The sequence below is a fragment of the Biomphalaria glabrata genome, chromosome 7, assembly GCF_947242115.1.
Source record: "Biomphalaria glabrata chromosome 7, xgBioGlab47.1, whole genome shotgun sequence".
Classification (NCBI taxonomy): Eukaryota; Metazoa; Mollusca; class Gastropoda; family Planorbidae; genus Biomphalaria; species Biomphalaria glabrata.
The window spans coordinates 31,998,831-32,023,272 of record NC_074717.1 but is presented as its reverse complement, the minus strand read 5'-3'; the positions used below and the strand labels follow the sequence as shown (position 1 = coordinate 32,023,272).

The 24,442-nt window shown below is 38.0% G+C and overlaps 1 protein-coding gene across 1 annotated transcript in view; it reads right to left on the bottom strand.

Moving 5' to 3' along the window:
* Nucleotides 1–17,096: 17,096 nt before the first annotated feature.
* Nucleotides 17,097–24,442, bottom strand: part of LOC106051145 (uncharacterized) — a 44,948-nt gene continuing 37,602 nt past the window's right edge. The window contains exons 11-14 of the mRNA XM_056034361.1: nt 23,527–23,766; nt 18,384–18,560; nt 17,720–17,869; nt 17,097–17,236 (exon numbers count right to left, since the gene is read on the bottom strand). Of these exons, the coding sequence (XP_055890336.1) occupies nt 17,097–17,236; nt 17,720–17,869; nt 18,384–18,560; nt 23,527–23,766 (707 nt within the window). The remainder of the gene's footprint in view (nt 17,237–17,719; nt 17,870–18,383; nt 18,561–23,526; nt 23,767–24,442) is intronic.

Genomic DNA, 24,442 nt, shown 5'->3' with positions numbered 1-24,442 from the left:
CATGTATAAAATTCTTGGAAGAAATCTATTTTTAATGTTTGTTTTTATAATCAAGCAATTGAGAGTTTGTTAGTTGCTTGGATGGTTGATCGGTCGTGTGGTGTGCGATTCAGACCGTCAACACGGTGGCCCTAAGTTCCAACCCTGCCTTCTTACAATCATTGTCATTTCCTAGAAGGGTTCCGCTAGAGCTTAGAATCCTTTTTTTCCGAAGGGAAATTTCAAAACTTGTGAAAGAACAAAAGAAAAACCCTATAATCGTAAGTTTCAGAATGTTGTAAAAATGCATGAGGAAATTATGCAATGAAATTAGCGAATAAGCCAACTGAACTACCTTGTGTCTAGCCCCCATGCCCTGTAGGACTCTGCAGGACACACGCCTATTTCCTAGTCTCTCACCCTCATGCACGTCTGTAGGACACACACCTATTTCCTAGTCTCTAGCCCCCATGCACGTCTGTAGGACACACACCTATTTTCTAGTCTCTAGCCCCCATGCACGGCTGTAGGACACACACCTTTTTCCTAGAGTCTCGCCCTCATGCACATCTTTAGGACACACACCTATTTCCTAAATCTGTTCCGATCCGAGTGCCTCTATAATAAGTGGCCGTAGACTAGTAACTGACTGACACTGAGATATTTATACAGAAGCATTATTATCGTCAGAAAAATCTGCATATTTTTAACCCCGAACCCTATGCGACCTAATAATACGGACTTCATTTAGGTCAGTCGTAATTAAATGCTGTTAAGCGAGAAACTATACACACTTTTAACTAGCCAGCTGTTTCGATTGTGACTTTACACTCTAAAGTGTGACACACTTAACTAAATGGTATCTATGTCATAAATGAAATACTGAACACCACTCTGTGATTGCTGCACAACTTCCATGTTCTAATTAAAGTTAGAAAAGGAACAAAAGAGAAATGTTGAAATAGACTCCCCAGGGTCACAGGCTAAAAGAAGAAGTCTTTCAGCTTTTAAGCCATTTTCTCAAATATGATAAGCTTTCAATGGACATTGGAAACTCATGTCATATATTCTCCTAGTGAGATGTCATTAGTGTCCAGCAGCCTGGTTTATCTGGCAACTTACTTTGGCAAGCCCCTTCTATTTTCGTGGGTAAGTCATTTCAATTTAACTGGGCAATTACTTTCAGCTTAAGTGGACAACTTTTTTTTAAGTGGCTTGGGCAAGCACTTTCAAATTTCATGCGGATAAGACCCTTGCATGGAGAAGTCCCTTTAATTTACGTGGGGAGACTCTTAAACTTACGTGAACAAGCCACCGTAAATTACGCGGGCAAGTCATTTCAAATAACGTGAACAAGTCATTTCAAATTACGTGGGCAAGTCATTTCAAATTACGTGAACAAGTCATTTCAAATTACGTGGGCAAGTCATTTCAAATTACGTGGGCAAGTCATTTCAAATTACGTGGGCAAGTCATTTCAAATAATGTGGGCAAGTCATTTCAAATAACGTATGCAAGTCATTTCAAATAACGTGGGCAAGTCATTTCAAATAACGTGGGCAAGTCATTTCAAATAACGTGAACAAGTCATTTCAAATATCATTTCAAATAACATGGTGTGACAGGTGGGGGAATGTGACGTGTGTTTGGCAAGTTTTATGTCTAGGGGATGATTATTTTTAATGCTATCACACCCCCACTTATCAGCATATGAATCGGGAGCAGGCACGCAACGAGACAAAGCAATGAAAGATAGATACAAAAGTTAAAATAAAGAATATTTATTTACATAAATATACATATAAGGATAAAAAGGGGGAGGGTTTGCATCTATCTCTAGTATATTCTATGTTTAATCATCACTCTTGCACCTAATAAGAGAGTATGTCACTTTGTCCTCTGACTTAGCTGGTATTCCTGTTGATGTCGCAGCTGGCTGTGTCCTGGCTTGAGGTTCTGCAGCTGGAGGTGGCGCTCTAGCGGATAGAGGGACGCCGGTGATATAGTTCTTGTGGAGTCTCAATCCCCAAAATCTAATATCTGTAGTGGGCACAGTAGGGCGGGTGGCCGGCTACCGTGGGCACAAGGTTACTGCGGGCAGAGCTGATCTGCCGTGGGCAGCGTAGTTGACAGGATATGTCCAGTGAGTTGCAGAGGGTTGGCGTAGCTATGACGTCTCACACAGATCTGAATCCATAGGGACCTCGCACCTAATAGCTTGACAGGTGGGCTGTCGAATAGGCGGGCAATGCCGATAGCGCCAAGTGGTAGAGTTGAGTAGATCTCAGTAGGCAAGTGCAGCGCTGAATAGCACTAAGCACATAGGCAGTAGTTGAGTGGCGTCGAGTAGACACTGAACAGCAAATGGCAAATAGTTGAGTAGTGTCGAGCAAATACCAAATAAATAGGCAGACACCTGAGGGAGGCACCAGGTATTCCTCTAGGAGTAAAATGTATGAAGTAGTCCAGACTCGATTGCTCAGCGATAGAGAAATAAGAGGGTCTGATTTGATTTGGATCTACTTTATATACAGGCCTGGAGAATGTGGGCGGACACAGGAAATGTCCTAGGCTAAGAATTATCTTACACGTGGGTGAATTAGACTTAAGATGGGAGCGTCGAGAGGCACTTTGACTCGAGTAATCTCCTAGATCAAAGAGAGACGTAGGAGAAAAGGGGGGGAGTGACTTGCATTCCACACAAGGTGGTGTCCATTGCGGCTGTCAGACATCCTGCGATAAGATCAAAGTCTGTGCGTATCTTTGCCCCGGTCAAGGGAAGATAACTCGAAAGACGCGGCCTAGCTATCTCCAATGTGGTCAACTAAGTCTAGCCTGGAGCGGAAAAGGTGGCGTGGGTGAAGAATTTGGGGGTAGGATGGGGAAATAATTAAAATAAAATAAATAAATAATGAAAAATGATAATTAATGCTGTGATAATTTAGAGCGACTCTGACAGCGAGTTTTTGACTTGTCACACATGGGCAAGTCATTTTAAATAACGTGGGCAAGTTATTTCAAATAACGTGGGCAAGTCATTTCAAATAACGTGGGCAAGTCATTTCAAATTATGTGGGCAAGTCATTTCAAATAACGTGGGCAAGTCATTTCAAATAACGTGGGCAAGTCATTTCAAATAACGTGGGCTAGTCCCTTCAACTTACATGGGCAATTCCCTGTGGCTCTCTCAACGCAGTCTTTCCCTTGACACTTCTTGGCGCAATTCCCGGAGCAATTGAAGCCGAAGGTCATCTCCACACAGGCTGTTACATAAACAAGAAACAGGTTAAGAGTTTGGTTGGGTGGCTCCTAGTGAACCAAAATAATGAAGCAGAATTCAATCAAAATATACTCTACGTAATGATTCTTCAATTATTGCTTTCACAAAATGGATTCGATACTTAGCTTTTTTTTTTTTGTTGTTAGTGTATTGGATGTTTTCACCCTAAACTCATTCATGCTAAGGATTCAATGTGGCCAACTTAATACTAACAGAAGAGTTTAGAAAACCTTGTTCTGCAGAGCTAAGAAAGTGCACAAACTATTCCTATACCTTTGAAATGACTTATCAACATTTTAGTAGTGCACCGGATACACCAAGAATCTTGCTATTTATAGACTTCATTTCATGTATCAAAATCTCCAATAAGGCAACATTATCGATAAGCTGTTAATCGTACAAACTCTGTATTAAAGTATGAGCTCTTGTGAAAACTTTAGCATCAAATACAAAATCCAAATGTAAAAAAAATTACTCTGACAAAAATTTAGTATGTACATTGTGAATGAATAAATAGAATCAATAACTAAACTAGATATAATATACTGCAGATATGTAACATAGCATCTGATTGAGATGCAGAATCAGATGACCTTTACATCAACTGCCCTATAGATCACAAGGTCTAAAAGAGGAACTTTATTTTTTTTCTACTATGTACCACAACAGGTTGTTTGAAATTACACAGGTTTTACTAACCACAGCTGATTGTTACTTTGTTCTACAGAGACTCAAGTTGTTTTTAACTTTTTCTTTCCTAATGGACGATGCCAACGTTGTTTTGACCCCCATTAAACTTTATAGGTTTTGAATTTATAAACTTTAATATGTGTTGTATAAAAAGAGCATGCTTTCTTCTATAATTCAATACCAAATAAAACATTTACTGATAACAAACAAAGTTATTGAAGTTTATTCATAACAGGATAGTGAAATACAAATGAGATAAATGAATAACACTACTACTAATACGAGGTAAAATAACAACGGAGAGAAAGACTTAATAATCTCTATCCGAAGTCTTTTGTAGATTTTAGTAAATTATGTTAATCTTTCAAGCAGACCTCTTAGTTTTACTACAGACAATTCTATCAACTGTTCAGAACCTTACTTTTTATCTTTATTAACACAATTATTATTATTATGAAATGTCACTACGTTACAGCTATAAAGTTACTCTACTTGATATTATTCATAAAGCCCCTAACTTCTGAGCATAACTTTGTGTGATACATGACGCAGAGCATTACTTTCTGAACAAGACACTTTGCTATTTTAAAGTATGACAATACCTTCTGAACAAGAAATATTCTGATGTATGAAGTATGACCTTATCTTAGGAGCAAGACACTGATGTATGATGTATGACCTTATCTTCTTAGCAAGACACTGATGTATGAAGTATGACCTTATCTTCTTAGCAAGACACTGATGTATGAAGTATGACCTTATCTTCTTAGCAAGACACTGATGTATGATGTATGACCTTATCTTCTTAGCAAGACACTGATGTATGATGCATGACCTTATCTTCTGAGCAAGACACTATGTGATGTATGAAGTATATGACATTACCTTCAGAGCAAGACTTTAATGGATCTCTAAATCCAGGTTTACATCTGTTGCATATGCCAGTCTCCTTTTCGCATCTAGTTTCACAGTTCGGGCATGTTTTGGAACAATTGAATCCCCACAGACCGTTAGGGCAAACTGAAAAATATCAAATTATGCAATTCATGTTTTAAAGATGACTTGACATTTATCAATAGCCTTTTGCGGATTCACTCCTCTATGGAGTGTTTGTAATGTCTGGTAATTCTATGTATTAGCCGTTTCATGTCATAAAACTAGTTCATTGATAGTTAAATATGTATGACATTGGTAGGAAAAGAAAATGTATTTTCAGTTTTAAATTGTTGAATAGTTGGATGTATATTTCGCTTCTTGTGTTAAACGATGTAATCATTTTTATTGTGGTGTAGTCAAGGAGGAATCGGGGAGGGATAACAAATTTACATTTATTTAAAATATATCATTCATTAGTTATCGCTCTTATGTAAATTTATTCGATTCTTAAAAATGAAATTGTCTTTAAGAAGGGGCAACTTTTTCCTGTTGTTTGTTTGTGCTTGAGGTCATTATATTGTTTTAGGTCTTTCCTTTTGTTTGAGGTCATTCTATTCTTTTAAGTCTTTCCTTTTGTTTGAGGTCCTTCTATGGTTTCTATTGAGGTCTTTCCAAGGTTGTATGGCAGTGAATTGATGAATGTGATCAGTGGGGAGAGAGGTCGTTTCAAAGTATAAGTAGAAGTTAACAGGAGCGTGCGTTGACGTGTGGGCAGCCCAGCACTCGCAAATTTACCGCCCAAGCTTTCCCCCAGCAATGAAGAGGTCACTCCATCTCTGACAGTAATGTCTCTGAAAAAAAAACACGGAGAGTGGTAGTTACCGGTGATAAGTTCCTAGCTGATTGGTGTAAGTTGGAACGGCAGGGACCACTCTTGACGGTAGGAGGGGCTTTTTTAGCCTCACTGGATAGCTACCGCCTGCCCGAGCAGCTCTCGGACAATAAAATGCTATCCCGCCACAGCTTGCCGCACCACTGGGTGCTTGGTGCTAAGACAAAATCAAATAGCAAGCTGCTCACCCGCACCTGCCAATACAATCAAAAGAAAACCCTCAAATTTAATGCGTTTAGCAAGCTGGAACATACGGACAATGTGTCCTGGCGTCAATACTGACCCTGAACTCGTCAACGACATGCGACAAACAGCTATCATCGACAGAGAACTCAGCAGACTAAACATTGATGTGGCCTGTCTGCAAGAAAACAGACAGTGGATCTCTTACAGAGAGCTATTGTACATTCTACTTGCAAGGAGCCTTGGGGATCTCAAAAAAAAGCAATAAACGCCATGAAAATAAAAAATCTCCAGGAAGTGATGGTATCTCAGCGAAAGTAATTAAGGCCAACAAATAGCTCCTGCTCCCTGAACTCTATAATATAATCTCCTCTACCACTGCTAGGAAGCAGATCATGTCCCACAGGACACATGCGACGCAAATATAGTCACAATATATAAGAACAAGGGGGTTAGGAGTGACTGCAGCAATTATAGGGGTATCTCTCTCCTCAGTATAGTGGGCAAAATCTTTGCTAGAGTGGCACTATCCAGGCTGCAAATGATAGCTTCTAGAGTCTACCCATAGTCTCAGTGTGGATTCAGGAGTGGTAGATCCACTATAGACATGATATCTTCTCTACGACTACTGCAGGAGAAATTCAGAGAGAGAGAGACAGACAGACATACAGACATCATTTTTGTTGATCTGACTAAAGCCTTTGACATGGTCATCAGAAGTGGTCTTTTCAAACTCCTAAGAAAAATAGGTTTTCCTCCCAAACTACTGAAGTTCATTGAGTGCTTTCACGAGGAAACGAAATGTACTGTCAAATTCAATGGAGCCCAATCAGCACATTTTGAGGTTAGCAGTGGTGTCAAGCACCTACTCTGTTTGGTATATTCTTCTCCTGTCTACTGCATTATGCGTACAACAACATCAACGAAAGTGTATTTCTCCATACACGACCCCCTAGATTGCTTAGAGAACTATTTAATGTTTCAAGGCTGCTGGCAAAAACCAAGGTTAGGAAGATACTTATCAGAGAACTCCTATATACTGATGATGCAGCTATTGTGGCTGATTCTGATATTCAGCTTCAGTCCTTAATTGACAAACTATCTGCTGCTTGCCAGAAGTTCGGCTTAAATATTAGTCAAAGCAAGACTAAGATACTAATTTAGAACACAAATACTGCACCTCAAGAAAACATTAATGGCCTACCACTAGAAATTGTTAAACACTTCTTGTATCTTGGCTTCACCATATCCAACAACGCTTTACTGGATAAAGACATTAACAACAGGATAGCTCAAGCAATGGGCACCATGTCACAGTAGCAGAAAAGAGTTTGGGACAATATATTGCTGACTAACAATACTAAAGCTTTAGTCTATCTGACAACAGGATAGCTCAAGCAATGGGCACCATGTCACAGTAGCAGAAAAGAGTTTGGGACAATATATTGCTGACTAACAATACTAAAGCTTTAGTCTACCGGACCTGTGCGATGAGCTCTTTGCTATACGGCAGTGAAACAATGAGGAAGTGCTAAGAAGAGCAGGGTGCCAGGACATCCGCTCTGTTATCAGCAGCAGACGCCTTGGCTGGCTTGGCCACGTTCGTAGAATACTAGTAGGTCGACTTCCACAGGACATCCTGTATGGCGATCTAATAGAAGGCAGGAGAGCCGCTGATCGCCCACTTTTACGGGATAGGGATGTATGCAAACGCGACATGAAGCTCTTCAAAATCGACACTAGAAGGTGGAGAAAAGTGGCACTGGATAGATCCACATGGAGAAAGAGCATTTAGATATGGTCTCAGATTTGTATATGCCATACAAACAGAAGAAGAAAGAAGGGTGAAAATGCAACGGAGACTGGTGATTACATATACCCAACCTGCGACCGCAGCTGTATATCAAGGATTGGCCTCTTTAGTCACACAAGAAGTTGCCAAAAAAAAAATATCATCTCTGAGACGTGAAATGCCACAGTCAAAGGGACAAGAAAATACATAAACTTTTCCTTTTAGAAAAAGTTGACTAAAATAAAAAAAATGGAATGTATTCATTACTTGTGGCGCAGATCGTATTGCAAGCTTTGCTTCTGTCTAGCTGATAACTGAATCCTAGGCAGTCAAAATCTCTTGGGCCTTCAGGTGGATCTAGACATTGTCTGAAATATTGATAAAATGACTTTTTAACAGATTTACGTAAAGTATTGACTACATCACATCTGGGCTTTAATTCATTTTTTTTTACTTTATTGTTACCGAATAGAATAAGTCGCAAGAAATTTTCACGGAGATTTTGTGGTTAGGTTAAATGGACAATTACAAAAAAAATTCTTTTGTAACGTTCATTTCAGTTCATGAATCCATTCTATTCTTGTCCTGAAAAATTAGTACTTAGTGTTATTGCTAATCTAGACTTTTTTCTCCACACTCAGTAGAGTACCATAGGATTTCAGTAGAGTACCATAGGATCTCAGTAGAGTACCATAGGATCTCAGTACAGTACCATAGGATCTCAGTAGAGTACCATAGGATCTCAGTACAGTGCCATAAGATCTCAGTACAGTACCATAGGATCTCAGTACAGTACCATAGGATCTCAGTACAGTACCATAGAATCTTCCATCGTGGTAGGATGATGACCACTTTTTTGCTTTGCATAGGCGTTTTGTGCCTCCTCATGTGGCAGGTAAGACCTATTGGAGCCCGGAATGTTCAGCTGCACACTGGGCGGGTTATTCCAGCTGGAGCTAGTGTCATTGGCCTTGCTTTTTTTTCTGGCGTTTTTCTTCTGCCAGCGCTGTTCTCTTTTCCTCAGCAACCTATGGGTCAGTTTTCACAGCGCGACGCCATGATGCTCTGTCTTCCAGGTGGCTGGGTCTATGCTGAACGCCATCAGAGAAGCTTTGAGGGTGTCCCTGAAGCGTTTTCTTTGACCGCCTTGCGAGCGCTTCCTTCCCTAAATTGGCCATATTGAAGTCGTTTAGGGATGCGGCGGTCTTCCATTCTGCAGTGTCCTGCCCATCGCAGCAGGGACTAAATCAGGATTGTGTGGATGCTTTGCAGACACGCTCTTCAGAATCTGTCTTTTTTTCTTTTGTCATTTGCCATTCAGTATTTTTTTTTCGACATGTCATGTGGAAGTGGTTTAGTTTATTTGCATGGTTTCTGTACACAGTCCACGTTTCTGAGGCATAGATCAATGTAGAAGGAATGACAGCTGTATAGACCCCTAGTTATGTAGTAGTGGTTTTGGGTTAAGACTTACAGTTTAAAAAAAGAAAATCATTAAATAAAAGCATACCAAAGACCATCCTGCAGAGAATAGTATCAGAGAAACGAAAGAGAGGCAGACAGAGAAAACGCTGAGAACACAAAACAAACAAGGTTACAAAGACAGTTTGTGTGGAAACACAAACTCTAAATCAGCCCCCAAAATGGTCCACCCAGGCAGGTAAAAAGGCAGGTTTCGATATTTTAAGAAAGAGCATCAGAATGAAATTCTATCAAAGACAAATGACAGCGAAGAATGGAGAAAGAAGGTTTACAGATCTTGTGTGGTGCCCCAGCGGTCCAGCAGACCAAAGGAAAGGTGAAAGTGAATGTGAAGTAAGATGTGAACCTGGCCTAACTGGTGTCTTATAATCAATATCTAATTGATTTAATTGTTTTGTAAAGGTCAATCTCTTATTCAAATCCTCAAGAAAAAAAAACATTTCCGGAAACAAAAATAGTTAAGTGTACTATTTCCAATTTGCGGCTCTGCAGTTCACGCGATAATATAAAAAACTACTTATTAATTGTTGTTTTAAATTCTGTCCAACATATATGCATACTAAATTGATTTTTTCTCGTTAAAAAAAAGAAAACTTCTTTTGGGTAAATGTAGTAGTTAGTATGACAGATCTTACATAACTTAGCAATACAAGTGTAATAAAAAATATTTTTGACAAAAAATCTAAGACCAATTGCATAAATATGTACAAAATTTGGTAAATAAATCTTGACCCTTCTATAGAGCCTCCCGTGTTTGTTACTATTTATAGTGAATAGTTGTGAAAGTTTTGTATTTTTATGAAAAACTGCTTGCATAAGTGATTTTTAAAAAATTAGACTTTTCGCTTTCAGAAAAGAAAAAATTAGCCGTTACATTCAGAACTTTGAATGGACTAAAATATTATGATGTCAGATTCTCACTATCTTTTCTAGTTGACGAGACCTAAACAGGACTGTTGGACGGACAGACATTCCACACAAAACTAATAGCGTCTTTTCCCCTTTAGGGGGCCCCTAAAACTAGACGGGTCAGCCATTGGATTCTAGTCAAGGCGAAAGACGAATAGAGAAACACAGTCACTAGATTCAACAGACTAAGGGATAGGTGACAGTGACCTCAACAAGAGTTAACTTCCAGCTCAAATATCTTACCTTGTTCTTATCAAGGATTTGACGATACAGTTTTCCACACAGCTCCACTTGGACCAGCCTCCCCAGGTACCAGCATCTACATTTAGTAGTAAGAAACAAAACTTTGGTGACTAGAGCAAGAAAGATGGTGGAAGAAGTTATGCTGTGTTATGTTCCAATCAACACTTGTAACACACATTCGAGTCCGCACAACTGCTCGGTTTTTCAGACGCACAGGATAACGCTTTAGTAAACTTTTAGCATGTTTATTTACAGAGAAAATTGGTCGTTGAGTCTTCTACTCTAAGCGTCTTTACTGTCAGTCCTTATAGCGACTCTAAACATGGAGTACTTTCTGACTAATTCTATCTACTCCTTTGACCCTGAGGTTATTTCACGAATAACTATCAAATATGTTTCATAGCAATATGGACTGTAGCTTTTTTGTTCTTTCTTTTAAAGGTAATTGTTCCAACTGAGACAAATTTAGATCTAGTCACACAAATAACGTGAACCCAGCAACATTTTATATCTTAGAATTTTGTTTACCAAGTCAATCTGTGCTGATATTTTCCTGAATTGTAACCAACTACGTATGTTTTTAACATGACCAAACAGTCCTCCTCCTCAACTTTGCACACAGCTAATATCCCCCTCTCACTTCGTCCGCCTGTCTCGGGGGAATCTTGTATTCGTTATATCTTCCACTTCCCATTCCCGGATGAAGTTGGAATTGTGCGCAATTATTCAACATTGATGACAACACATGAATTAATAAAAAAAAAACATATAACCAATTAGTTAATCCATTAGTTATAATGGAATATTTTTTTTATATAGAGAGAGTAAGGCATACTGAGTTAAGTGGAGATAAACATTGTATAGAGTATAGAGAATAAAGTCAACCGCTATTTTTCTTTTAATATGAACAATAAACTAAACTATAGATGTTAACCTTCTACTTGTAAAAGTACTTAGATAGCTCATTGGCTAACAAGTCGGCCTTCTATCGTGGAGGCTCGAATTCGAATCTACCACACATCCCTACACATCTACCACACGTCCACCGTACCTATACACACATCTACCACACACCCACACACACCCTTACACATCCTCACAATTTAACACACATTCTCACAATCTAACACACATCCCCCAAAAATCTACCACACATCCACCAAACTTTTTAATTTTGAGGCTCAGATCACAATTAGATTCCAAGTTTCATCACAAGTATTTCTTATAACCAAAGAACTAATATGTTTTATAAGTGTGTACTTACATTGTTGTTTCTGAGTCAATGTTATAACTAAAGAAAAAAAAATGTAGAAGGTGTTTATTATTTTTTTAAATATGTTTAGTACTCGATCTAAGAAAATATGTTATTTTCTATATTCCCAATGTGTTAATAAATGAGCATTTTTTGTTCTATAATACTTAATAAGAAAGAAATGATGAAATAATTGATGAATGCGAATCTAAAGCTGAATGAATGTCAACAATACAGCTCCTTTAAACGTCGGGGTGATCTCATAATGTCTCAGTGATCTATTGATGAGATTGTGATTATATATGCAGTAATCTATTGATGAGATTGTGATTATATATGCAGTAATCTATTGATGAGATTGTGATTATATATGCAGTAATCTATTGATGAGATTGAGATTATATATGCAGTGATCTATGGTGAGATTGTGATTATATATGCAGTGATCTATTGATGAGATTGAGATTATATATGCAGTGATCTATGGTGAGATTGTGATTATATATGCAGTGATATATTGATGAGATTGAGATTATATATGCAGTGATCTATGGTGAGATTGTGATTATATATGCAGTGATCTATTGATGAGATTGTGATTATATATGCAGTGATCTATTGATGAGATTGAGATTATATATGCAGTGATCTATGGTAAGATTGTGATTATATATGCAGTGATCTGTTGATGAGATTGAGATTATATATGCAGTGATCTATTGATGAGATTATATATGCAGTGATTTATTGATGAGATTCAGATTATATATGCTGTCATCTATTGATGAGATTTAGAAACTATAGTTGCAGTGATTTATTAGTGTGATAGATTACTCTTGCAGTGCTTTATATGTGTGACAGACTACAAATGCATGATCTATTAGTTTGACAGATTATAGTCAAAGTGATTGATTGGTATGACAGATTACAGAAGCATTGATTTATTGATGTTACAGATTACAGACGCAGTGATCTATTTGTGTGACAGATTACAGATGCAGTGATTGATTGGTGTTACAGATTACAGACACAGTGATTGATTGGTGCTACAGATTACAGACGCAGTGATTGAGTGGTGTTACAGATTACAGACGCTGTGATTGATTGATTTACAGATTACAGACGCAGTGATGTATTAGTGTTACAGATTACAGACGCAGTGAGCTATTAGTGTTACAGAATACAGACGCAGTTGCAGTATAAAAGCATGATATACATGAAGAAGTATACATTATGTACTAATTATATTTTAAAGTTTTAAAGACTACACGATGTTTCTGACGACGTTTCTGATGATGTTTCTCTAAGATGTTATGTTCACATTAAAATGTTCAACAAAATTCAAGTTTAAATCTGCTCAAAAAGTTGTTAAATTACTTTAGGTAAAGTTTAAACATATTACTCAGTAAACGTTTTACCGCGAGAAGACTTCATTAGGAACTTAAATAATTGAAACTTTCTTATACTTACAGGACGTGAAGATAAGAGTCAGTTTGAGATCAACTGAGACAATATACGTAAGTGTTACTTTTAGAAATACTTTGTCTATATCATATATCCAAAAAGATAAGATAGATAGATAGATAGATAGATAGATAGATAGATAGATAGATAGATAGATAGATAGATAGATAGATAGATAGATAGATAGATAGATAGATAGATAGATAGATAGATAGATAGATAGATACATACATACATACATAGATAGATAGAAAAGTAGAAAGATACAGAAAGATACTTATTAAAGTAAAAGTGTAAAATTGGGCATAATGAAACAAGAGTCCAAACGAAAGTTGTTGTTTAAATACTAGTATATCAAGTGTAGTGTTTCGACTATGATTAAACCAAAAAAAATACCCCCCCCCCCTTTTCGGAATTCTTAAACGTGGACAAAATAAATGTTTACTTTTTCTTAGCCGCTTTACGTAGCAGTAATAAACAATGGAACTTGATCAAAACGATCATAGGAATAAAAAATAGTGATATAGAAATTGTTGGATGTTTGTTAGTTATAGTGGAACAAGCAATCATTGGCTTTTGATGAGATGGCGGACGTTTCTGAAAAGAGAGATACTTTCAATGAAACCTTAAATACATTCTGTCTTCAAGCTAAAGACAAACATTACCAGTGAATGAATTCAATGCAGTATTTGATGTTGTTGAGTGTCTTGTCGACGTTCTTGTCAACGTTGTGACTTTCGATGGATTGGTCTGATTCCCACTTAAAGCTGTAACATAGTGCAGACAATATTATAGACCCGTGACGCTCACTAAAACCTTCAAATATCCAAATGCTATAATAAATGAAGGCTATCATGAAGTCCATATTGACGAAATTATTTTTAAAAATTATACGAATAGTTAATTTGTATTAAAAATTTAAGAAAAAATCAAACGAACTTAAAACTAAAATGTTTTTCATCCTTGGTTAGAACAATATTAGAGTTAGGTCATCTGTTTGGGACCGTCTCTTCGAGAAAACATACATTAAAAAGGACAGAAAGAGCCGTGATATTTACAATACACTAAAGGAGCACGATTTGTAAAATTACAAACATATGTGGCTCTTCAGGAAAGAAGTATAAAAAGGATAGTAGCAAACTAACACAGAACACTAAACCAATACATACAAAAAACAAAATCAAAATCTAATAACATTCATTGGCCTCCTTCAGTCGTAGAACGACTATGGTTCATCTCGCACACTTCCTCTTGTGGCTGTGGAGCCCTATTTTGGAGAGACACTCCCGTCCACAAATATCGCAGGTTTAGGTGGCTTTTGCTTCGGTGGTAGAGGAGCTGGCCATTTTTCGCATTGTCCGTTTTTCTTCCAGGGCTGAGGCCCATGTTCTTTCGCTATCCATAGCTTTCTTGGTCACTGTCCTCTCCATCTGGTGAGGTCTAGAGCTATGTCTTCTCAATGGTCAGTATTGATGTTCACTGATTTGAGGTCATGTTTTATTACATCTATGTAACGGAGGTGGGGGCGACCAGTTTTTCTTGAGCCAGTCGCGAGTTGTCCGTAGAGGGATGCGTTTGTCCTCCATCCGGCGAACATGTCCAAGCCAGCGCAAGCGGCGTTGTCTGAGGGCTGTAAAGATGCTGGGAATACCTGTTGGTGCAAGGATCTCAGTAATGCACTTTTTCTTTCCAAGTGATTTTAAAGATCCATACTCAGACACAAAGATAAAAGCACATTTATTATTCCATAGCCAAGGATAAAAGCTTAGTAATCCTTCTTCCCTAGTTACATTTGAGCAGGGAACGGGTAGCATGAATCTGCCAGTAGAATCTGTGATTTAGCAGAGTTTGACTCTAACTAACATGCACGACTAGATAAAAACATGAACAGAATTTTTTTTTTTTCGAAGTCACGTCTGTAATTTCTAAGATCATAGAAGAAACATTACTATGCTGGTAAAAATAGCATTAGTCGAATTTGAGACTTGAATTTTTTTTTAAATGTTGATTATATTAATGCTACGCATGCCATTGTTTAATTAGTCAGTAGTATAGAGACAGTAACAGGATTAAGAAATGAGTTGTAGAGCACGAAGCAGCATGTCGGATAAGATAAAGTTTTTCCTAGAGACCATAATCCAGCTCCTCAACGCAATCATCATCCCAAAGGCCAGCTAGGCTTGCGAGCCTTCGAAGTCGTCCATAAAGGTTGAAGAGAGACTAAACGTGGCTGAGCAGCTGTGAAGGATCCTGGGAATAACAAACTGATTTCATATCACCAATAGCAATAGAGAAATTTTTTGATTTCTGCACAGGTATTCGTCTAATGAGTGAAACGGAGACCGAACTTCATATGAGATTCGCGAGACATATCTTTACACATTGACCATAGTCTGCCATAACATAGAAGGGAAAGCATAACCGTCCAGGTAGAACGAGGTGTTGCGCCTTCTTAGAAGGGCATCAGCTGGGAAGAGGCTATTGATTTTAACTTATTTTCGCCCCAACGGAGCGGGATAAACTAAGTCAAAGTAAGTCTTAAGTCAATGGCCAGGAACAAAACCTTTCAATTTTGTAAATTAATATCAATCAATACATTGACGACATTCTTTTTGTTTTTGTCATGCACTTGATGGCAGCTCAGGGTTTTCCGTCTATTTCATTTGGGAGCTTGAAACCATTATTATTATTATTATAGCTTTTATATAGCGCTACTTTCATGCTTATAGCATGCTTAGAGCGCTTTAGTCCAATCTCATTTGTGGACCAGTGGGGGGGGGGGTAATCTTGGAGTTGGTTTTACGTGCTGCCTTTAGGCGCTCAGTACAAAGTCTCAGTAAACACAACTCTGCCCGAGTCGGGTGTCGAACCTCGAGCCCCCTTCTAGGTAACCAATACAAGCCAAGTTCAAGCGCACTTAGCCTCTCGACCACGCTTCCCACATCAAAACTATCAATTTTGTCTCTGCTACCAGTGTAGAAAACGTCTTTTATAGACTGCTACAACAATAGTATGCTCAGGGAGTAGCCATCGCTAAGTTTCTTTCAAAAACCAACATGTGCGTTTTATCAATAAAACTAAAACATATAAGACGAGGCTATTGTGCTGCAAGATTGCAATCCCCAGTACAGCGCTGTGCAACATTGAAGAACTCTTTGGTCATCCAGAGCACCAAAACTTGTCTCCATATGTTGTGACACAATCCCCAGTACAGCTCTGCAACATTTGAGAACTCTTTGGTCATCCAGAGCACCAAAACTTGTCTCCATATGTTGTGACACAATCCCCAGTACAGCTCTGCAACATTTGAGAACTCTTTGGTCATCCAGAGCACCAAAACTTGTCTCCATATGTTGTGACACAATCCCCAGTACAGCTCTGCAACATTTGAGAACTCTTTGGTCATCCAGAGCACCAAAACTTGTCTCCATATGTTGTGACACAATCCCCAGTACAGCTCTGCAACATTTGAGAACTCTTTGGTCATCCAGAGCACCAAAACTTGTCTCCATATGTTGTGACACAATCCCCAGTACAGCTCTGCAACATTTGAGAACTCTTTGGTCATCCAGAGCACCAAAACTTGTCTCCATATGTTGTGACACAATCCCCAGTACAGCTCTGCAACATTTGAGAACTCTTTGGTCATCCAGAGCACCAAAACTTGTCTCCATATGTTGTGACACAATCCCCAGTACAGTGCTGTGCAACATTGGAGAACTCTTTGGTCATCCAGAGCACCAAAACTTGTCTCCATATGTTGTGACACAATCCCCAGTACAGCTCTGCAACATTTGAGAACTCTTTGGTCATCCAGAGCACCAAAACTTGTCTCCATATGTTGTGACACAATCCCCAGTACAGCTCTGCAACATTTGAGAACTCTTTGGTCATCCAGAGCACCAAAACTTGTCTCCATATGTTGTGACACAATCCCCAGTACAGCTCTGCAACATTTGAGAACTCTTTGGTCATCCAGAGCACCAAAACTTGTCTCCATATGTTGTGACACAATCCCCAGTACAGTGCTGTGCAACATTGGAGAACTCTTTGGTCATCCAGAGCACCAAAACTTGTCTCCATATGTTGTGACACAATCCCCAGTACAGTGCTGTGCAACATTGGAGAACTCTTTGGTCATCCAGAGCACCAAAACTTGTCTCCATATGTTGTGACACAATCCCCAGTACAGTGCTGTGCAACATTGGAGAACTCTTTGGTCATCCAGAGCACCAAAACTTATCTCCATATGTTGTGACACAATCTTGCTACCGGAAAAAGATGGGCTTTAAGGTGAGTCAGGTCGACGTAGTGCGCGAACCCTCTTTACTTTAATCAAAGTCTCAGTGCAAGTCACTTGGTCAGTTACTAAGCGGTGTATAATTAGCGTGGATTTATATCAATGGTATTGTACAAATGAAACACAGCTGAATAAAAAATGCAAAATAAATGATTTCTCTTCATACGTACAATAACAAGCGACAACAAATTTCAATAAATTGATATCTATTCCAGTGGACTATTCTCCACGTATGTTTAACAGATGCATTTATTTTAAACATATATAATGTAGAGATAAAACAAATTTGATTTGTCTTTTACGTATACATTTTTAGCGATCCACTTTATTTTTAATTTTCACGGCCAACTTAAAAAAAAAAAGAAAAACTTACTTACTGGCTTGATCAGTGGTGCTAACAGTGGCCGTCATTTTATCTGCTGGACATGGCAAGCAGGCTTCATTTCCTTGGATATTTTTATAAGTGCCCAGTTGACACGGCTGACATTTGCGGTCCATGTTCAAGAAGTATCCGGGTGGACAGAATACTGGCACACAGTAGGAAGTAATACAATTACAGAGACGATACATACAGATGAAAAGCTTGTTTGTTTTGTAGTCGATTGGACAATTAGAGAGTATTTTGTTTGGAGTTTCTAATTAATTAAAACCAATAAAATAATGTTGTCTATTCTTGTAATGGAATTGTGATGCTATAGATGTATACTAGGTACCACCTAAAACGACCGCATCAGAAATTAGAAGATTCAAAACAAGATCACAATGCAATTAGGACTTACGTTGACCTGCTGACCACTGTAAACTAAAAAACAACTAAAACTGTATGGCCATATAAGGGCTCGCCAAGACGTGTGTCTAAACGAAACAGTAGCAGGGACGAAGAAGAGACAGGTCTAGAAAGCGATGGGAAAAAAAACATTAAAGAATTAAATTAATGAAAGAATGGGAGTGTCATTGAAATAGATTCTTTCTATTCAAGGCCAAAGACTTATAGGAATGGAGAAAGACGGTCGACACATCATGTATGGTACGAACAATTACCTATGTCACAATCTTTAATGCTGGTGCTTCCGACTAAAGGCGTAGTCCAATTCGTGGGGCAGAGAAGGCAAGGTCCTGAAGATGTAAAATTTTTATAGGTTCCTTTTGGACATTTTGTGCATGTAGAGTAGTCTCTCGTGTTATATTCCTTAGAGAAGTATCCAGGTTCACAGACCACTGTAGATTTTAAACAAGAAAATAAAGTCGTAGCAAACAGCTGATCAAAGTTAGAAAAATATTGAGACTTATAGAATGTGTTAAAAACAAACCTGCGTGTTAGGCTGTAATCTGTTCACGAATAAGGAAACAAAGTTGGGGGAGTAAATGACTAGAGGACTGTAAATCATAATGCACTGAAGCACTAAGAAATGAAGACAAATTCACTAACGAAGCGGGTTATAGCTGAATATAATTTTAAGTCAATAGATATGTTTTGATGCTTGAATTAGAGTAAACCTTTTACAAAGGCGCCTAGTATTTTTTTGTTTTGTGGATAACCCACTGCTAACCTGATCTATCCTAATAGATCTAGTAAATTATCAAGATATACATGTGTGTATACCAGATGTTATAAATACAACTATACTACAAAATGCGGTTTAAACAAAATAGAAATTTAAAATGGTTTCTGCTTCTGACACAGCATTAACTTCTTTCTAAATAGAGCCAAATGAAAGTATCGACTCAGGATTACATTATTAGCAGTCTCTTTAAACAAAAAAGAGCCTCTATTAGTTTTGTGTAGTATGTCAGTCAGCAGGTCACATTTAGATAGTAAATAAAGTCAAGATGCTGAACATCCAATGATTTGGTATTTTAGATCTTGAAACTTTTGGTGCTGTGGCTACTTTTTGACCTTTGAAAACGAACAGTTTTGTTTTTGAAAATTAATTAGTCAAGAAGTTTTTCATGAAAGAGATTTTTTTTTTGTATATTTTGTAACATTTAATCATACACAACCGTAAATTGTAAAATATGTATTATTTAATTCTGTGTTTTCTAGCATCATTGCTACTAGTAGTTAACTGGAAACGTTTATTTTCCTTTATTAGGACCAAGGATGCACATTCTATGTAATATTAGACATTTTGTTTAGAATCAAGTTATACTACACAGTGGCTCGTGCCGACCTATCACATCATTGAAGAATAGAAATCTTGTCAGCACTACCAACATATTCTTACGATTTTGTCAGGCCCCCATTAGGGCGATTGCGGTTTACTTCAAATAACGTGTTAGTAACTTGTTTTCCGTGTGAAAAAGACAATTATCGCCAAAAAATTCGTTCAAATCGCTCTTCTTGCGTATATGTCCGATTTTCGTGACAGAATTGTAAAACTAATTATTTGTTTTTAAAGGCAAAGAATGTACATTGTATTGACGTATTGCATGTTTATTACAATGAATTCTGCAAACAGATTGTTTTGTGCTCTAAAAGGTCCAGGAGGCTATTTCATTGAGATATTTCTTTTATCAAGCAATACAAAATCATAGATTGAATGCTCCGTGTGCATGGGCGGATCCTTTGGTGGGCGCCTTAAAATCTATTAAGAAGAATCTTAGTAACAAGAATACAAAGAAAGTTAGCGTTATTACACAAGTTTCTTTGTAATTTAATTAGTAAGATTTCATAAATACCAAAATTGTATAAAATAGTTATAAATCCAACAATAATGTTGATACTTTACTTTTCCATAAAGAAACAAGTGACCGATATATATATATATATATATATGATATGTAACATTTTAAACATTTAATTCTTTAAAAAACTTGATTTATATAAAAAAAAAAATTTTGCTTATCTTATTAAAAAAACAACTTAAACTATCTACTTCAAGTAGCAGTTGCATCTATTTTGACAAGATAAGGTCGTCGGTAGAAATAGAGTTTGTAATACTGTTTTTCATTTTGGATATCTAAACGAGACAAAAAAGACAGACAGACTGAAAAGACAGAATGCATGAGACCAAAAGCCCATTTTCACCTATTTAAAAAATAAATTAAATGATAGCTTTTATACAGCGCTTCTTTAATGTTTATAGCATGCTCAGAGCACTATGGTCCAATCTCATTTGTGGACCGATTGGGGCGTGGGGGAAGGGGGTATCTACGAAAAGTTTTTTCAATGCTGCCTCTAGGCGCTCAATAAACACAACTCAGGTCGAGTCGGGTGTCGAACCTCGAGCCCCCTTCATAGGTAGCCAAGCCAAGTGTAAGCGTTTTTAGCCTCTTGACCACGCATCCATCTAAATCACTAAGATCCCAGAATCTTGCTTATAAATTTATGATCAATCGTTATCTTGTTTGAGTTATTATCTGTTATTGTAATGATTCTTTAGCTTGCTCTAATTGTAAGTATTAAAGTTTCAATTCTGCAGACTTGTACTTGATTCTAGAAGCTTGAGCTTAGGTAAGTAGGATTGTAATTACAACGTAACCACATACATATGGCTGACATCTAAATTGTGCTTTGTCAAACCTAGCAAGTAAAGTCTGGACTTGGCGGCCTGTGAGAAACGTCACAAAACTAGATAAGTCGGAAAGAAAGGCAACTACTAACACAGTGCGTGGACACAGTCTAGAACAGGACAAGACACACAGAAAGGCAACTACTAACACAGTGCGTGGACACAGTCTAGAACAGGACAAGACACACAGAAAGGCAACTACTAACACAGTGCGTGGACACAGTCTAGAACAGGACAAGACACACAGAAAGGCAACTACTAACACAGTGCGTGGACACAGTCTAGAACAGGACAAGACACACAGAAAGGCAACTACTAACACAGTGCGTGGACACAGTCTAGAACAGGACAAGACACACAGAAAGGCAACTACTAACACAGTGCGTGGACACAGTCTAGAACAGGACAAGACACACAGAAAGGCAACTACTAACACAGTGCGTGGACACAGTCTAGAACAGGACAATACACACAGAAAGGCAACTACTAACATAGTGCGTGGACACAGTCTAGAACAGGACAAGACACACAGAAAGGCAACTACTAACACAGTCTAGAACAGGACAAGACACACAGAAAGGCAACTACTAACATAGTGCGTGGACACAGTCTAGAACAGGACAAGACACACAGAGAGGCAACTACTAACACAGTCTAGAACAGGACAAGACACACAGAAAGGCAACTACTAACACAGTGCGTGGACACAGTCTAGAACAGGACAAGACACACAGAAAGGCAACTACTAACACAGTCTAGAACAGGACAAGACACACAGAAAGGCAACTACTAACACAGTGCGTGGACACAGTCTAGAACAGGACAAGACACACAGAAAGGTTTCATTAATAAACGATTACGTTCATATAAGAATTAAGAAAAGGATGCAATATCATCACATCTCGTTTCTGCCTCTCATCCTATCTGCAGCATTATCTACAATCAGATTCCCGTCGGTTCATGGCGATTCTCCCCAGGTCTTGACCATCTGCATGGCAACTGCTTCCAAATAGCTGAGATAAGTATTATTCCTGGGCCGTCAACTCTTCGGATTTACTAGGACCTGTAATGTTGTTACAGGCTTGCAAAGGGTTTGACCTATCTATATCCAGCGTTTATTGAAGAATATCAACTTCAATGGGCGGATGCTTTCTTCTTTGTCACAGTTGTTCATTCGAGATCTTGTCTGGCCAGCGGATTATAAGAAATTTTTCCCAGGCAGTTATTGATGAATATTGGGATTTTGTTTTCATAGTGTTGATTGTGATTCTCCCTAAAGTAGTATGGGCTTTACAATAGTGTTGAAGAGACCGATCTTGGTGCCGGTGTTTAAGCATTATACTTCAGTAAATATTTTAAAATGAAAATGTTAATAGACATAAGTCATTTAAAGCAAATACTAAACAAAAATCAAAAGACAAGGAAGTCTATACAGACAATGCACGTCTATAACAAGCCAAGGCCAGTGCATCATATGATAGATTGTCTTAAAATGTGTGGAACAGACGAGGCATTACAACAGCTAGGGCTCTATCGGGCCGATCCTCCACCACTTGCTCTATGCCTCAGAAACGTGGACAGTATACAGAAGACATGCACCCGCCGCCCCCCCCCCCCCCACCAAAAAAAAAAAAAACTAAACCACTTCCATTTATTCTTTTTCATAAAAAATACTGAATGTTACATGGCAAGAAAAAAAAAAGAATCCAGTCTTAGTTGCGATGGGCAGATGGTCTGCAGAAATTGAAACTCTCGTACCCGAATAGGCTCCTTTATCCTTTATTGCAGTGTTTCCCAAACTTTTGGAATATATGTACCCCTTTTATAACTTTCGTAACTTTCGTAACGTCGAAAATGGTATTAAAAAAAAATCATAGTTAATGATGTACCGCGTACCCCCCTCCAAACTAATCCCGTACCCATGGGGTATGTGTTCCCCACTTTGGGAATCACTGTTTTATTGTATTAAAGAGATGTAAGCGATCTCAAGGTAGACAAAGAAAACGGTTCATGGACAGCCTCAAAGCGTATTCTAAAAGCCTTTAAATCGACCCTGCCACCTGGGAGATGGAAGGATATGATTGAACTTCATGGCTTCGAGCGGTGAAAATGGACGAGGACAAGAAAACAACTTTGGCAGAAGAAAAGAGATAGAACAAAACAATCAAGGCGACTAATCAAGCTTCAGCTGAAATAACCAGCTCAGTGTTCAGTCGAACATTCCGGGCTCATATAGGTCTCACCAGCCACACGAGGAGGCACAAAACATCAGTGCAAAGTCCTCAGCTCACTGGATGACAAAAGTGGTCATCATCAAGTCACGATGACCGAACCAGCAATATAAGACATAACTTTATTGACAAGACCAATAATAATACGCCCCACCCCCTCTTTTTTAAATCTGAGCCTCGCTCTCTGTCACCGCGAAAGTTACGTGGGAAAACAATAAAAGAGTTATCTTTTAATGACGTTTTCATCGAGGTGTCCCGCATGGTTGGGCCATGAAGAGAATTATATTTATATATATATATATATATATATATATATATATATATATATATATATATATATATATATATATATATATATATAGAGAGAGAGAGAGAGAGAGAGAGAGATAATAAAGAAAAAAAAAAGTCTAAATAGATGCGACAAATTTAACAAAAACTTACTGGTACATCTCTGTATGTATGACTCATATGTCGCGTTTTCCTTTCCGAAGATCAGATGATAGAACAACCAGCAATCAGGACTGGATGGATTCTTGATCGATACGGTAAAACCTTGACAAGTCGCTTCACTTTGACATGCACTTCTGCATCCTTCCAGATCTGCATATAAATTTCTTCCAGCGTATTCCGAAGTCACCTGAGTAGCTAGGCTGGAGTTTCTTTCGAAGCGACATATTTCCTCTGTCAATACAATTTTTAAAAGAACTGACAATTTTCTGGTTGAGGTAACGTTACTTCTGTGATAAATAACTAACAAACCTTCAAATGTCATAAGGCACTGATAACTAAGGAACAAATGTACTCTAATATCAATACACTAAGGCAGTAATGTAAAAAAGCTACAAATGTACCAAGACACTAATGTACTAAGGCACTAAAGCATGAACGTTGAAAACTATAAATATACTAAAGAACTAATGTACAGAAGTACTAATGTACTAATGTACAAAGCTACTAGTGTACTAACGTACAAAGCTACTAATGTACTAATGTACAAAGCTACTAATGTACTAATATACAAAGCTACTGATGCACTAATGCACTAATGTACAAAGCTAATAATGTACTAATGCACTAATGTACAAAGCTGATAATGTAATAATGCACTAATGTAGAAAGCTATTAATGTACTAATGTAAAACAGTGGTGTCACTAGGGTCGATGTCACCCGGTTAAGTCTTTTTCTTTTCAGAACTAGTGCTTTGTAGATTATTATAAAGTGTTTTGTATAACCGAAACAATTATTTTGGACATAGTAGGTACTAAAGAGTCATCAGGTTCCCTTTCCGTCCCACAAGATGGTATGCTGAAGGCCGTTAGTGTTTTCCTGCGTTCAGAAGCTCATACATTTTTTCTT